The sequence below is a fragment of the Octopus bimaculoides genome, chromosome 7 (genome assembly GCF_001194135.2).
Source record: "Octopus bimaculoides isolate UCB-OBI-ISO-001 chromosome 7, ASM119413v2, whole genome shotgun sequence".
In the NCBI taxonomy this organism is placed as follows: Eukaryota; Metazoa; Mollusca; class Cephalopoda; order Octopoda; family Octopodidae; genus Octopus; species Octopus bimaculoides.
Window position 1 is genome coordinate 12,195,490 of NC_068987.1, and position 14,695 is coordinate 12,210,184.

Below are 14,695 nucleotides of genomic sequence, written 5' to 3' on the forward strand. Positions count from 1 at the left end.
TTCTAAGTTCTTTTACAGGGCTTAAAAAAACTGAAGGACCATTGCAATGAATGTATGAATCTGAGAGGGGAATATGTTAAATAGCATCATAGTTAACTGATCTTCTTGTATTTTCTTTTACTCAAATCCAGGAACTTTTCAACACTCCTTTGTAGATAGGGGATATCTGATATTTGCTAGCTCTACAAGTTAGCAAATATGGTCAAGAGCTATGTATTTGGTTAAAGGATCTCACAGTATTTAGCGCTGTCTTTTGACCTCTAGAGTTCAAACCCACCAAACCTCAACTTAGCTTTTGCCTCTTCCTTGCAATTGGGAAGGGTCAGTAATATAAGTATATGTAATACAGCTGTATTGATTTAATTCATTATTCCCTTTCATATAAAGTTTCTCTTTATGTTTACCGGATGCCAAAGATCTCACCATTTTAAAAAATTTTACTTCCAGATATAAGCAACACAAAACGGATTTTGAGACCATTCCAACTACAAGACCTATCTTGCTTCCATGCCGTGTTAATGGTTGCTTATGTCAGTCATTCCACTACGTCTATTCTACTGGGAGCAATTTTCTCAGGTGCCATTGTAAACATCCAGTTGAAGAACATTCAGCACTCCATCCGTTCAAGTGCAGGAAAGGTAAAGACAAAACAAAAACAAAAATAAAGTTCTACATGTACATGTGTGCACTAATCATTACCATCATCATCTACAGTACAGAATGTTGTTATGTGTATGTGTATATGTATACATGTATGTGTAAATATATATATATGTGTGTGTGTGTGCATAAGTAAATGTAGGGTAAGCAAGTTAGACAGATCAGTATATAAAGTATATTAGATACATGAGATACAAAAAATGTATATAATGTTTATATACAAAAAGGGCCAACTTACACAGAATAGAAATGATATCAAGAATGAAAGGGGTTGAATTTGTAATACTTTTCTTCTACACCAGGCTCCAATCTGATTTGGCAGAGTTTCTACAGCTGGATGCCCTTTCTAACGCCAACCACTCCAAGAGTGTAGTGGGTGCTTTTATGTGCCACCGGCATGAAGGCCAGTCAGGCGGTACTGACAACGACCACGTTCAAAATGGTGTATTTTACGTGCCACCTGCACAGGAGCCAGTCCAGCGGCACTGGCAATGATCTCGCTCGAATGACTTTTCACATGCCACCGGCACAAGTGCCAGGAACGCAAAGCTGCAGCACAAGTGCCAGGAAGGTGACGCTGGTAACAATCACGCTCGAACGGTGGTACCATCACGATTTCGCTTTCGCTTGCCCCAACAGGTCTTCAGACTATAAAGAGATATTAACAGATGATAAAGAGATAAATAAATTAGACATGAATTACAACCCTTACAACCATGTGACCCTACTATGCTCCATGTGATTCTAAGTTATTGTAGTCTATTCTTAGCCACTCTGCTTCAATAGCGACAACATAGATTTCTTCCATCTTCTTACTCTGTTAAAATATTTAAGAAAAATTATATTATTGTGTCCAACTTGTTAAAAAATTCTATATTTTGTGAAGCTGAAGATAGCACTGCATCTAAATTGATGTAATGATTGCGTTGTTTAATTAAATGGAGTCTCTTGAAACGGTCATACTGCATCACTACTTGATATCCTGTTGCTTATTTTGATTTTACCCACCTTACTTCGAGCTGTGCAGATAATACCAGACAGACTTGGTGCTTCAACTTAAGTACCTAATTCAATTGAAATTATACATACATACATATATATATATATATATATATATATATATATATATAAAATAGGTTCATATGTAGCTGTATAGTGAAGAAGCTTGTTTCCCAACAAGGCTGTCTCATTGCAAAGTGACTTGGGCAGATAATTTCTGCAATAGCCCTGGGTAGTCCAAAGCCTTGTGAGTGGATTTGGTAAAGGAAAACTGAAAGAAGCCCATCATGTATGTATGTATATTTGTCTGGATGTGTGTACCTTTGTATAGGTATACAGATGATGGTTGTGAATGAGCATCATCATTATTATACAAGCAAAGCTGGTCATTTTCAATCATCTGTGGAAAACATGTCTAGTCGAGGGTAAATATTACCTTGCTTGTATGTAAGTGAGGCTTGGCAACAGGAAGGGTAGATAGAAAGTAGGGGAAAGAAAGGAACGTGAAAGAATAAGGAGAAATGACTGGTTTCCATACAGTTTCCATTTACCACTTTCTTGCAAAAAGCATTGGTTGGCCCAAGGCATTCATAACACATGTTCAGAATGCTGTACAGTTGGACCGAACCTGAGACCATATGGTTATTAGGCAAACTTGTTAACCACACATCCGTACTCTCGCCTCACTTTGTATTTAGAATTCTAGTTTGCATTTTTCACATTTTTTCACATTTTATAAAAAAATGAAGTTTTATTTTCATACTGTTCATAGTTACATCAATGGCACCCTGTCCATTTAAAAACGATCTTGTTAACGGCACAACATGATTTACCTATTCTCTATTTCTTTATTCTCTTCTACAAACTAGAAACTTGTTGCAAGTGTTTTGGTTTCCAAAACTCTACAACTTGTGGTTGCGGCTATCCAATAAATATGCATCAAACAGTGATTGAAACTCAGAAGGAGAGAGAAGAAAGAGGCCACCCGACTGGGCAACCGACTTCTTATGCTGCTATGGGTGGAATCACAGGTTTCTCTTCTTTGCTTGATGGTTACATGAGATTGGATGACAGTGGAGTTGGTAAGCTCTAAAGAATTCTATTGCACTTTGGTATACCTACTTTGTTTGAGTGTCAAAATTTTGAACCAATTACATATAAGGTGCATACGGAGGGAAAGGTGAGCTGGATTTAGGAAACAGCATGAAGATGGAAGCTATGAAAACATTTTGTTATCAAAAAATACATTTCAGAAAACGAAAGTGGACTGAATCCAGGGATAATAACTAGAGTGAGGTGCATATGAAATAAATTCTGAAAACTGAGTAGCATGCTAATGAGGTGGGCAGTGTTTCTAAAACTGGATGGAATATTAAAGCTGCAGTTGCGATCAGTGCTATGATTTATGGGAAGAAAACATATTCATTTGAACTGTATTTCTTATAGAATTCAGCCATTCTTTAAGCTATTTCTCTAGCATTTTATTGATGCATCCTCAACATGTATCATAACAATTATGAATTTGTGTAAGCTGATATAATAATGATAAAAAAGGACAATGCTCCTTTCAGTGTTATATAGGCTCATGAGGCTGGTTTCCTAGTTTCTCTGGTATATATATTCCTACTGGGTGGAAGCGCAATGGCCCAGTGGTTAGGGCAGCGGACTCGCGGTTTCGATTCCCAAACCGGGCGTTATGAGTGTTTATTGAGCGAAAACACCTGAAGCTCCACGAGGCTCCGGCAGGGGATGGTGGCGAACCCTGCTGTACTCTTTCACCACAACTTTCTCTCACTCTTACTTCCTGTTTTTGTTGTGCCTTTATTTGAAAGGGGCCAGCCTTGTCACACTGTGTCACGCTGAATATCCCCCGAGAACTACATTAAGGGTACACGTGTCTGTGGAGTGCTCAGCCACGTGCATGTTAATTTCACGAGCAGGCTGTTCTGTCGATCGGATCAACTGGAACCCTCGACGTCGTAAGCGACGGAGTGCCAACAACAACAACAATATTCCCGCTGGACAGGAAACCATTCATTTGCAAAAATTACTCATTTTTACCACTGAGTGGACAAAAGCAAAATGTAATGAAGTGTCTTGCTCAGGAACACAACTCATTGCCCGGTCGATGAATTGAAACAACAATTTTACGATCATGAGCGCAACAGCCTTACCACTATGCCATGCACTTTTACAGGTGATAACTTAAATAAAAACACAAAGAACTGAAATTCTTCAAGACTCGAAAATAACTTTGTATTTCTTTGTTACAGGAGCTCCAGGCGAAGAATTTTTGTCTCAACCCATTATAACATCTGATGACCCTTTCCTCCGATCTCAGCTTAGTTCTTTAAAAACTCTTGGTTCTGGTAAGCCCTCTTTCTAAACATTACTCTTAAATTCCTGTAAAAATGCAAAACTGTTGCAAAGTGCAAATTGATCATATACGTGGTGTGTGAATCAGCCATTATTACAATTCCACTAAGAAGGTTGATGTAATCCAGTGTACCCTCCCCACAAGTTTCTGGTCTTATACTATTCATCACCATCATTTAACATCCACTTTGCTATGCTTGCATAGATCAGACGAATTTGTTGAGATAGATTTTCTATGGTTGGATACGTCCCTTATCGCCCACCCTCACCCAGATTTTCTATAGCTAGATACTTCCCTTATCGCCAACCATCACTCAGATTTTCTATGGCTGGTTTGGACACTGACAGGTTGTCACCACAGTGACTGAGGAGTCATATCTACCCCAGCTTTAAATCAGAGTGTTCCTTCTCCCAGACAGACTGCCAATCAAGGCTCACGAGTTCTGTCTACCCTTTGCTGGGTTTTACTTTTAATACTGCAGGGTGTCAAAGATCCACCCTCCTCACCAATCAAGTTTAGTGGGGTTGCCGGTTTAGTCGCCGATGACTCAATGGTTTCACAACACCACTTGTTAATCATTGTGGGTTATTATCTACCTGTTCACAATTATAATTCCACTATCATTACAATAATCCCTACCTTATTACTTTCTTGTTTACTACTATAGTTTCACTATTATTACTATAATTATATCTTCACTATAAGGCCTAGAGGTCCTAATACTGTCTTCCCTGATTTCTTTAGACAACAAATTATGGAAGATTTATGGCTGTTGGTTTAGCTACTAATGTTGCTGCAGTGGTAAATAGGAGAGTGGACTTGTTGTGTCTACTAATACAGGCTGTTTGATTGGACTGGTTGTTGACAGGCCTGGCAGTGGATTGGGGACGGGTGTTAGGTGATTTTTTGAGATGTGCATTGACAAGTTGGACATAGCATAGCTAAAATATAGAAATCTATGAACAACATCTCAAAGTTTTAACAAAACTATAGTAATCTATCTACAGAACATCACATTGTATTTACGATAAAGGAATCTATCTATGGAACATTCACATAGTTAAGACATAAAAATCTAAAAATATCTCAAAGTTTTAGCAAGCATATAGACGATTCTCTAAAAAACATCTCAAATCTTTGAATCACACACAGTGATATTTCATAGTATGAAGTAATTAGAAAAAGGCTCACACATTTTTGGGGAATCATTAAATAGCCATTCTATCATTGTGGTTGCTTATAGCAGCACTGAAGACTGAGTGGGAAACGAGGTGAAAGAGAGAGAGGGGGGGTGAAGAGGAAACAGATATAAGCTCACTGTAATTCCAGTGTGGGGACAGATTTATGTATAGAAATCTAGATTTTTGAGGAGTATCACCAAGTTGGACATAGCACAGCTAGGATATAGGGATCTATGAACAACATCTCAAATTTTTAACAAAACTATAGTAATCCATCGATAAAATATCACATCATATTTACAATAAAGGAATCTATCTATGGAAAATCATATCATAGTTAAGATATAAGAATCTATAAACATCTCTAACTTTTAGCAAACATAGACAATTCTCTAAAAAAAACATCTCAAATCTTTGAATCACACAGTGATATTTCATAGTTTGAAGTCATAGAAAAGGCTTATACATTTTGGGGAACCAATAAATAGCCATCCTATCATCATGGCTGCTGCTTCTCACCACCACCACCACCACCATCGTTATTGTTGTTATTATTATTATTATTATTATTAGTAGTAGTAGTAGTAGTAGTAGTAGTAGTATTGCCCTTGTGGAAAATAAATGAAATCATTATTATTATTATTAAATTAGGTCTTTCAGCGAAAGAAGTAGAAATGCTTGAATCTTCTCTTCGGCGACCAGGAGAAAAAGATATGGAATATTTTGAACGTCGGTATCAGGAACGAGTAAGAGAAACATTAACAATATTATTAATCCTGCCCACTCTCTCCATTTATTTCCAGTTTCCAAGAAACTGTATCAATAGATATGTATGATAAGATATATGCATAATGTAATATATGTGTATAACATCGTTGCCTCACTGTATCAACCAGACCAGAAAATATGTATATATCGTATGTTTCTGTCATGTGTTAAAATGCCACCAATCAGAAAATGGTACAAACTTTTCTTCCAATGCATATATATACGTATAAGAAGGGATGACCACTAGGTGGACATCCAATATGCTAGAAAGAGGTCATCAACACCCCAACCACAAAGAAAAATCATGTTCTCCAGAAAAAAAATTCAGCAAACACCAGAGCATAGGTGGGCAGGACAAAATGAAAAATATAGAAAATAAAGAATTAATTGTGTACCGGTTTCGCCATCGACTCTTTTACTTACGTAAAAACGTCTGTGGTTCGTCAGCACAATCGTTCTAATATATAGAAGTAAGGGCCTAAATCCTTCAAAGGTATGTTTAACATCCAAGTCCATCAGTTCAATCCATAGCAAAGAATATATATGAAAATCTATATATTCCATATTGACACAATAAAGAAAGGAAAAATAGAAGTGTAGACATTACTTGGTACATATATCCAATAAGAACTCTACAAGTTGTTTCCAAACCTAATTAATTCAAAACAAAATGAAATATAATCCTTTTGAAATCACAAATTAGGCTCTTCCTCGGAAATTCATTTTTGGAATGAATAGGTTTTACCACCAAAAATATAAAGACCTTTACAATAGTCCAGAAAAGAGCAAACAATAGTGCTGGCCCTTTTAAGCATGTCTCAATATACTAACATGAAATAACTAATGTAAAAGTGTTATCTAAAGCTAATATATAAATATATATAAGACTTTTATATTGGTTATTTGATGTTAATATATTGAGACATGCTTAAAGGAGCCAGCACATTGTATAACGTAAAATATAAGAAAACCTGTAACCTATGGGTCAAGGTTCCATACTAAAATAAGACAGAATTGGACAAATGAGAAAGCTTTTATATGGTCACTCAACTTGCTGAAATAGTAGTTAAATCTCCCTAAAACCACAGGCTACTGCCTTAAAACTAAAGAAATAGTGTGTAATGTGGTCTGAGTAAATTATTCTTTGAAAAGAATTGGATAGCCACAGCTGAGATATCTTTGAACTGAGATCTGCTCAATCAGGGCTGATTAAGGGCTAAATGGAGGCATAAGACAAGATTTACAGAATAATCTTATCATCAGATACTGGCATGACTATGTGGTTAAGCAGCTTGATTTGTTACCATGTGGTTTTAGGTTCAGTCCCACTGCATGGCACCTAGGGCAATTGTCTTCTATGGTAGCCCTGTATCAACCAATGCTTTGTGGGAGAATTTGGTAGCTGGAAACCCTTCAAGGCAGTGCCCCAGCATGGCCATTGTTCTATGATAGAAACAAGTAAAAAAAAAGTTAAAATATCAAAACACGCTTCAAATATTAATTGTAATAAAAATAAAAACTCAAAAATATTTTTTAAGAAGATATATTAAAAATTTTTATGGCTTTTTTCAAAGATTTTTTTTTCTGCAAAGTAGATTATTGTCATGTTGAAATTGTCAATTTTCATAAATTTCAGCTTAAAGAGAAGAATACTGCTCTGCCAAATCTTGCACTGCCAAGTACTTCACAAGATACTTCAAAAAAGTATAAAAGAACTACTTCAAATAAATAAAATCTTCGATTGTAAAATGCTGCATATATTCCTATGAATTCTACATTCTTTGTAAATACAATCTGAACAACTCCCATGGTCCTATGTAGCCACACCAAGAGAAAACAGTTTTATGCCAAGATTTAAAATTTTTAAAAACTTAAGCTCATTTTGTTGATGGAAATTTTTCAAACCAAATACAGTTGGTTCTGCTTAATTACCTATTGGATAATTTCATAATTTGGTTAATTGCATCACTTTTCCACACACACAACTTCTGAGTCTCAAATCTTTATAAAATTTGTCAATTAATTGCATATGTAAATTCATCAACTTTGCTTAATTGCATAATCTGGTCTGTGACTTTTAGTAAAAATTGACAAAATCTAACATAAGACTGAACATTTTGATTTGGTACAGAAGAAAGTCATTTTGGAAGCTTCCAATTTCATAATGAGTTCAAATCACAGCCAATACTTCATGCTTGCAATCAACTGGTGCCAAAAGAATCAAATGTATTCAAATTATTTTTATCATTTCAATAAATATAATACAATCAAAGTTCAGATTCTGTTGCGTTTTTCTTATCATGTCATAAATTTCTCTGATAAATAAATCATCATTGTAGATAAAATTATGAAAACATAACTTTGAATCAGTCAAGGAATAAATATTTTGTTGGAGTATGGAGAGAACTTGTGCAGTGTATTGTTTATGTTTGAATGCACAAGAGCATGTTAAAGATAAGTGCACATAGCTTTATTCCATTCAATGTTACTTGGTGCATGTCTAATAAATTTATTTCAGCTTGACAAAGGTTTCTGCACATCAGCGAACATACTATTTGCTAAAGTGATAGTATGTTGTCAACTTAATGTGACAGTCCAATGAAAGGGAAGAATGCTACTGTTATTTTGAGTAGATATGAAGAATAATAATAAATAATGGAGCAAAACGCGTATGATCAATAAGGAACTTATTGATCATTCGCATTTTGCTCCATTTATTATTATTCTTCATATATATATATATATATATATATATATATATATATATATATATATATATATATATATATGATGGGCAGTTTTTATGTACTGTATCCACTCACAAGGCTTTTGGTTAGCCCAGAGCTATTAGAAGGCATGTACCCAAAGTGTCATGCAATGCGACTGAATTTGAAACCCTGTGGTTTGGAAGCAAACAAATTAGTCACACAGCCATCATATATGAATAAAACATACTCCAGCACCACTGTGTGGCTGAGCACATTTGGTCCCGGAATGAAACTCAAGAAACAAAATATAAATTCTTAAAAAATTTGTTTTACATAAACAGGAAATTGCAATGAAACAGACTCTAACAAAAAGACAATTCAATAACGTATAAGTAAATATTTTTATTATGTAAAATATTCAAGATATGTTAAGCAGATCTTACTGGTTCATGTTTGAGACTTTTAGTTCCCCAGTCACCAAAAAAAAAAAAAAAAAAAAAAAAAAAAAAAAAAAAAAAAAATCTTAAAAATAATATTTACAAGCATTCTTTTTTTCTGTACAATTTTGTGAGTTGATAATTGCTGACCTTAGAATGCATAATATACAACTTGTACTTAAATTAAACTTTAAACCTTGAACATTTAAACTGACCATATCCAGCAAAAGTATCCTATCTGTTTTATGTTCAAACTAGCGAGATCTCTCACCCCTAACCTACAATGTCATTTTAAATTATTGAAAAGTCAAAGCTACAAGATAATGCATGATTAATTCAAACAATGTGGATAAATAGGCATTACATTTGATAAAGTAATCTGAATACTAAATGGATCAATGCTTATTACTGAACAAATTTTCAGAAATTGCACTACAGAAATTGAATTATAATTTACTATAACTTCAAACAGATTAAAAAAATGTTATCATAAACAGTCATGTTATATATATATGTATATATATCTGTAATATAATATGTGAAAATTATTCGGTTGTAACCGAATAATTGTCACATATTATATTACAGATAAATTCCTCTATTTACATAATATCGAGGTCTCATTCATTTTTTTGTTGTCTTACCTTTTCTATCAATATATATATATATATATATTGTAATAAACAATGTTTTCATTGTATTCAAAACTACCACCATAATCTTTCAGGGGAAAAATAACTTTACATAAGCTAATATTAAACATAAGTTAATATTAACCGCTGCATTTTCTTTTAAAACGTTTTCTCCAAGTAGTTTTGACAATAATGAAGTATTTAGTAGAATAACTCTAATTAGCAGGGTGCTGTTTAGAACATAATTTAACATGAAATTTTGATGGAGGTTTTTAATTTAGATAATTTGAAAACAGGCTATTTGTATATCATAGAACTAAGGATAGTCTTGAACAAGTTGGTATCAAAAGGCTGAAGATATTTTCTTATCACATATTTGCTAAACAACTGTTAAAAAAAAAAATATATTCAGACAGAGTGTGCAAGTAAATTAGAATTATTATTACTTTTATTTATTTACTTTTTGTTTTGTTTAATAAATAATTTTAAATGTGATGTTTTTTGTCTTTTTCCTCTTGTAATTTTGCCCTTTAAAAACTGCAATTATTGGAAAAATTTAATTTAAATAAAACTTCTCCAAATATTTCTAAACAGTTATATCCAGTTAGCATCTTGTTTATATATATATATATATATATATATATATATATATATATATATATATATATATATATATATATATATATATGTATAATTCATAAGTATTGACATCTAAATATTAAATCCACCTCAGATCATTTAGAATATTGCTTCAACAACTTGTGAGAAAAATGAAGACAGAGTAAATGGGGAAACATCCATAGCAAACCGTATCCTATAAGTGGAATAACAGTTGAAATTCCACTAGGATCTTCACTAATCTTCATAGCCAGTCCTTCCCTCCCAGAGCATCGGCCCTCTGGAATTCCCTCCCTGTTCATATCTTTCCCTCAGAGGCCGACTTACAAAGGTTCAAAAAAGAAAAAAACATTCATGGCATCAGTCTTCATTAGACTGGAAGGGTCTGCGAAGGCCATGGGCACTGCCTCATCTTCCAAACCTAGTAAGTAAGGCAAGAAGGGAAAAACCCCCACAAAATTTACTACATTCGATATATAGCATTAAAATATTTAGGCTGCTAAAATTACCAATGCTTTAGGTTTACTACAGAAAACAAAAAGGGGACGACAACCCTCCATTTCATGAACAAGTGAGTTACATTGACATTTTTAAACACTACATACTCTGAAGGCTGTTTTACCTATGAGGTACAAGAAGTGAATATTAAATGTTGACGAAAAGTATGATTGTGAATGTGAAGTAGCTGAAGTGGGGTTTCTTCGCAGGATCTCTAAAGTAAATGTTATTTGATAGGGTGCATAACTTGGAGATAAGGGAATCTCCAGATTGAGACACCACTACTGTTTTTGCATTGAGAATTTACAGCTATGTTACTATGGACATGTGATTAGAATGTCACAAGAAAGAATTGGATTCTTCAAGCCGAAGCAACTGGCAGGAGATGTAGGGTAGCGGTAGACCAAGAATGAGATGCTTGGATAATATTGACAGCCTCAGATGGCTATGCTTGGGAATCAAGCTGGAAAGTCTAATGACAGCTATTTCTGATAGGCCCTTATGGAGAAGGTGCCCAAGGACTCTATCCCTATGACTCTCCTAAAATCAAGGGTGGGAAAACCAGAGGGATACAGGAAATATTGGCATAGTATACTGTATTTGATAGCATATAAGACGCTTTTCCCAAATCAATGTCTCACAAAAATCAACCCAGGCCCTATACACAAAGTTACTTTAAACATTAGATACTTTGATGCACTAAAATATTTTTCTCCTAAATATGTGCTGCTGAAATTGAGGTGAATCCAATATGCTCAAGCATCTTTTATGCCATTTGATATGATGTATAAAGAGTGTTATGGCTTATTAGAAGATCATATACGTAAATTTTGAGATTCTTAACAACAGTAAAATGCAACATATCTCCTATGATGATATTGCAGTATTTACTATCGTGAAACAGTGTGTCCTCTGAAAATCAAGAATATAATATATAATTAGTAACGTTAGAATAAGTTGACAAGGACAGCTAGCAGCTAAACGAACTAAGAAGGGAATGTGAAAATGTCAAAGATTTTGGATTAGTGTTGGTTAAAACATGCATAACATGAATTTAGATAAATATGAAATTATTGTGTGACAAAATCTCATTCGCTTTTAAACGGACTAAAAAATTAAAATTAATGATGTAATTTAAATATGCAGATATGTGTAAACATTAATACAACATTTAGAATATAGATTGATTGCTATATACATCTAAAAAGAGAAGAAAATGCATTGAGAACTACATACATATAAATATACACATGTATATAAATATATACATATATATATATATATATATATATATATATATGCAGACACATGCACATGTGTATTATGTAAATAATGAATTGTGTCAAATGAATGAGAGAAGATGTTGTAGAGTATATGGTTTATTAAAATTGAATGTTTATTTTGCAATCTGAGTTTCATGCTGCAGTGAAATTCAGGCATGAGCATTCTCACCTGAAGATTGTAGTGGCATGAAACTTGAAGAGTGAGATAACCATTCAGTTTTGATAAACTACATTAAGATACATTATTATTTGAGTAAAGGATCATAGATTGACACTATATGAAAGACAGAGTTTATGATCCATGCTTACACGGATATCACATGTATAGATTTGTAGTCGACAGGTAAATATTTCCATTGGAACAAAAACTATCATCATCCAATTTACATTACACAACACAATCTTGATTCTGTTTTGTCTTTCTTTTTCAACAAATATTGTGAGGTGAGATCAAAAGGAAAATAAGAGAAATATTAATGAAGAAATATATAGAAATATTCCAGTTTGTTTTTGACATCTGATATGTTATCAAGGACATTTCTAAAATACAAACCCCAATGAGTGTCAAGAAATAATATCTTTAAAAAAAAGGAAAAAAAAAAAAGAAAAAATGTTTGATGATATATAAACATAGAACTACATATAAAGTTACAATTACCTTGCATGATACTATTTTTAAAATATTAAAATAATATAAACTTTTATCAATAAATTGAATAAAGAGTTTAAATTTTTGTTTTAATAAAAATTAATGAGATTCTTATTATGTCAAAATTCATCTCCAGTAAAATGCGGCGTTGAATTCTATCTGAAATGTTGTTTATAGTAGGAAGACAGGTTTATAAAATGCTCAGCTTCTTCTGTGATGCCCTTTTCATTGAAGGAGTAAATATTTGCATAAGTTTTAAATGCTTATCATAATAAAAAATGTAATACACAAATGCATAAGGAACTTTCATTTCTGAGATTTGTCAAAAATGTTTCATCATAACAAATCTAGTTATTCCCCTTGATTAAAAGACATCCACTTAAAAGATCCAGCATATAAAACTGCTGGATTTGTTCAGGTTGGTGCAAAGATTTTTTTATTAACTTTTTTTTTTAACTAAACAGATTGAAACTTTGTATACTTGTGGTAACATTTATTAGAGATGACCCAGAAGTTGTTCCTCTTCGATTGCTATCACAAACAGCAGTAACTTTTTTCAGCTAAATACACATCGTTGATTGGTTGAAATTACCCAAATACGACAACACAAAATAACTTTTAAAATACCAAATTTTGTCAAAAATGGTCAAAGTATACCATGTTCTGCATGAGACATTCCACCAGTATATGAAGTCAAAAAACATTAATTAAAAAAATCTGTGAACCAAATCGAACAGATCCAAACTGATTCTCTAGGAAAATGAATTCTTAAAATTTAGGGACACTTAGTACACACATGCACTCAAATATACACACACATGGTATTATATATACCTTTTTACTTTCTAATTTTAAAGAAAGATAAATTCAGTATCCACGTTTCTTTAAACAACTTGATTTTTGCTAAAAACCAGTCACATTATTTGTCTTTAACCATAAATAAGGATGGATGCTTGCAAGATATTACTGTCAGTAATATGCACTGATAAAAGTTATTTAATAAATGCAGAATGGGTTTCATATTTACATTTCCTAACCCAGGTGCTGGTTTATTTAGAAGATTGTTTACTTTTTCATTTTCCTTTATTTTAATTTTGTTTTTTTTAATCAATTATAAATCTTTGAATATATAACTATATAGGTTTCTTTTTAACTGGCATTCTTTGATATCAGCTGCAACATTTTTTTTTAATAGATGATTCACTATTCAGTTCCAAAACTTTTTCCAGTTCTTCATCCTCTTTCTCTTTCAAAACACTGAAAAGTGAATAAAAATAGATAAATAAATAATGTTTCACTTAACTGTAACAAAGACGCAAGTGAAATCAAAATCGAATTAAATTCGACGACTGGCACCCATGCCAACGTCGTCTCCTTCATTGGACACTAAACTCGGCTTGCGAAGACCTGTTGGGGCAAGCGAAAGTGAAATTGTGATGGTGCACTTGTGCTGGTGGCACGTGTAAAGACATTCAAGCGAGGTCATTGCCAGTGCCGCTGGACTGGTTCCTGTGCAGGGGGAACGTAAAATACACCATTTTGAGCGTGGCCGTTGCCAGTACAACCTGACTGACCCTTGTGCTGGTGGCACGTAAAAGCACCCACTACACTCTCGGAGTGGTTGGCATTAGGAAGGGCATCCAGCTGTAGAAACTCTGCCAGATCAGATTGGAGTCTGGTGTAGCCATATGATTCGCCAGTCCTCAGTCAAATCGTCCAACCCATGCTAGCATGGAAAGCGGACGTTAAATGATGATGATGATGATGATGATGTTTGTTTTGAGCCTTCAGGTCCCTTAGACTCTGGAGCAGAGTCCAGTCTCCACAGAATTTAAGCCTTGTGAGTGGATTTGGTAGACGGAAACTGAAAGAAGCCCGTCGTAAA

The 14,695-nt window shown here is 33.7% G+C and overlaps 2 protein-coding genes across 4 annotated transcripts in view; one reads left to right on the forward strand and one right to left on the reverse strand.

The window, feature by feature from the left end:
- LOC106869753 (protein FAM221A) overlaps window positions 1–8,257 on the forward strand; it is a 20,159-nt gene extending 11,902 nt beyond the window's left edge. The window contains exons 4-8 of the mRNA XM_014915619.2: window positions 448–638; window positions 2,529–2,741; window positions 3,933–4,028; window positions 5,869–5,963; window positions 7,622–8,257. Of these exons, the coding sequence (XP_014771105.1) occupies window positions 448–638; window positions 2,529–2,741; window positions 3,933–4,028; window positions 5,869–5,963; window positions 7,622–7,717 (691 nt within the window). The 3' untranslated portion in view covers window positions 7,718–8,257. The remainder of the gene's footprint in view (window positions 1–447; window positions 639–2,528; window positions 2,742–3,932; window positions 4,029–5,868; window positions 5,964–7,621) is intronic.
- Window positions 8,258–9,075: 818 nt separating this feature from the next.
- LOC106869750 (EF-hand calcium-binding domain-containing protein 4B) overlaps window positions 9,076–14,695 on the reverse strand; it is a 113,286-nt gene continuing 107,666 nt past the window's right edge. For all 3 annotated transcript variants that reach the window (XM_014915613.2, XM_014915614.2, XM_014915615.2), the window contains one exon: window positions 9,076–14,067. In XM_014915613.2, coding sequence (XP_014771099.1) covers window positions 13,980–14,067 — 88 coding nt within the window. In that variant the 3' untranslated portion in view covers window positions 9,076–13,979. The remainder of the gene's footprint in view (window positions 14,068–14,695) is intronic.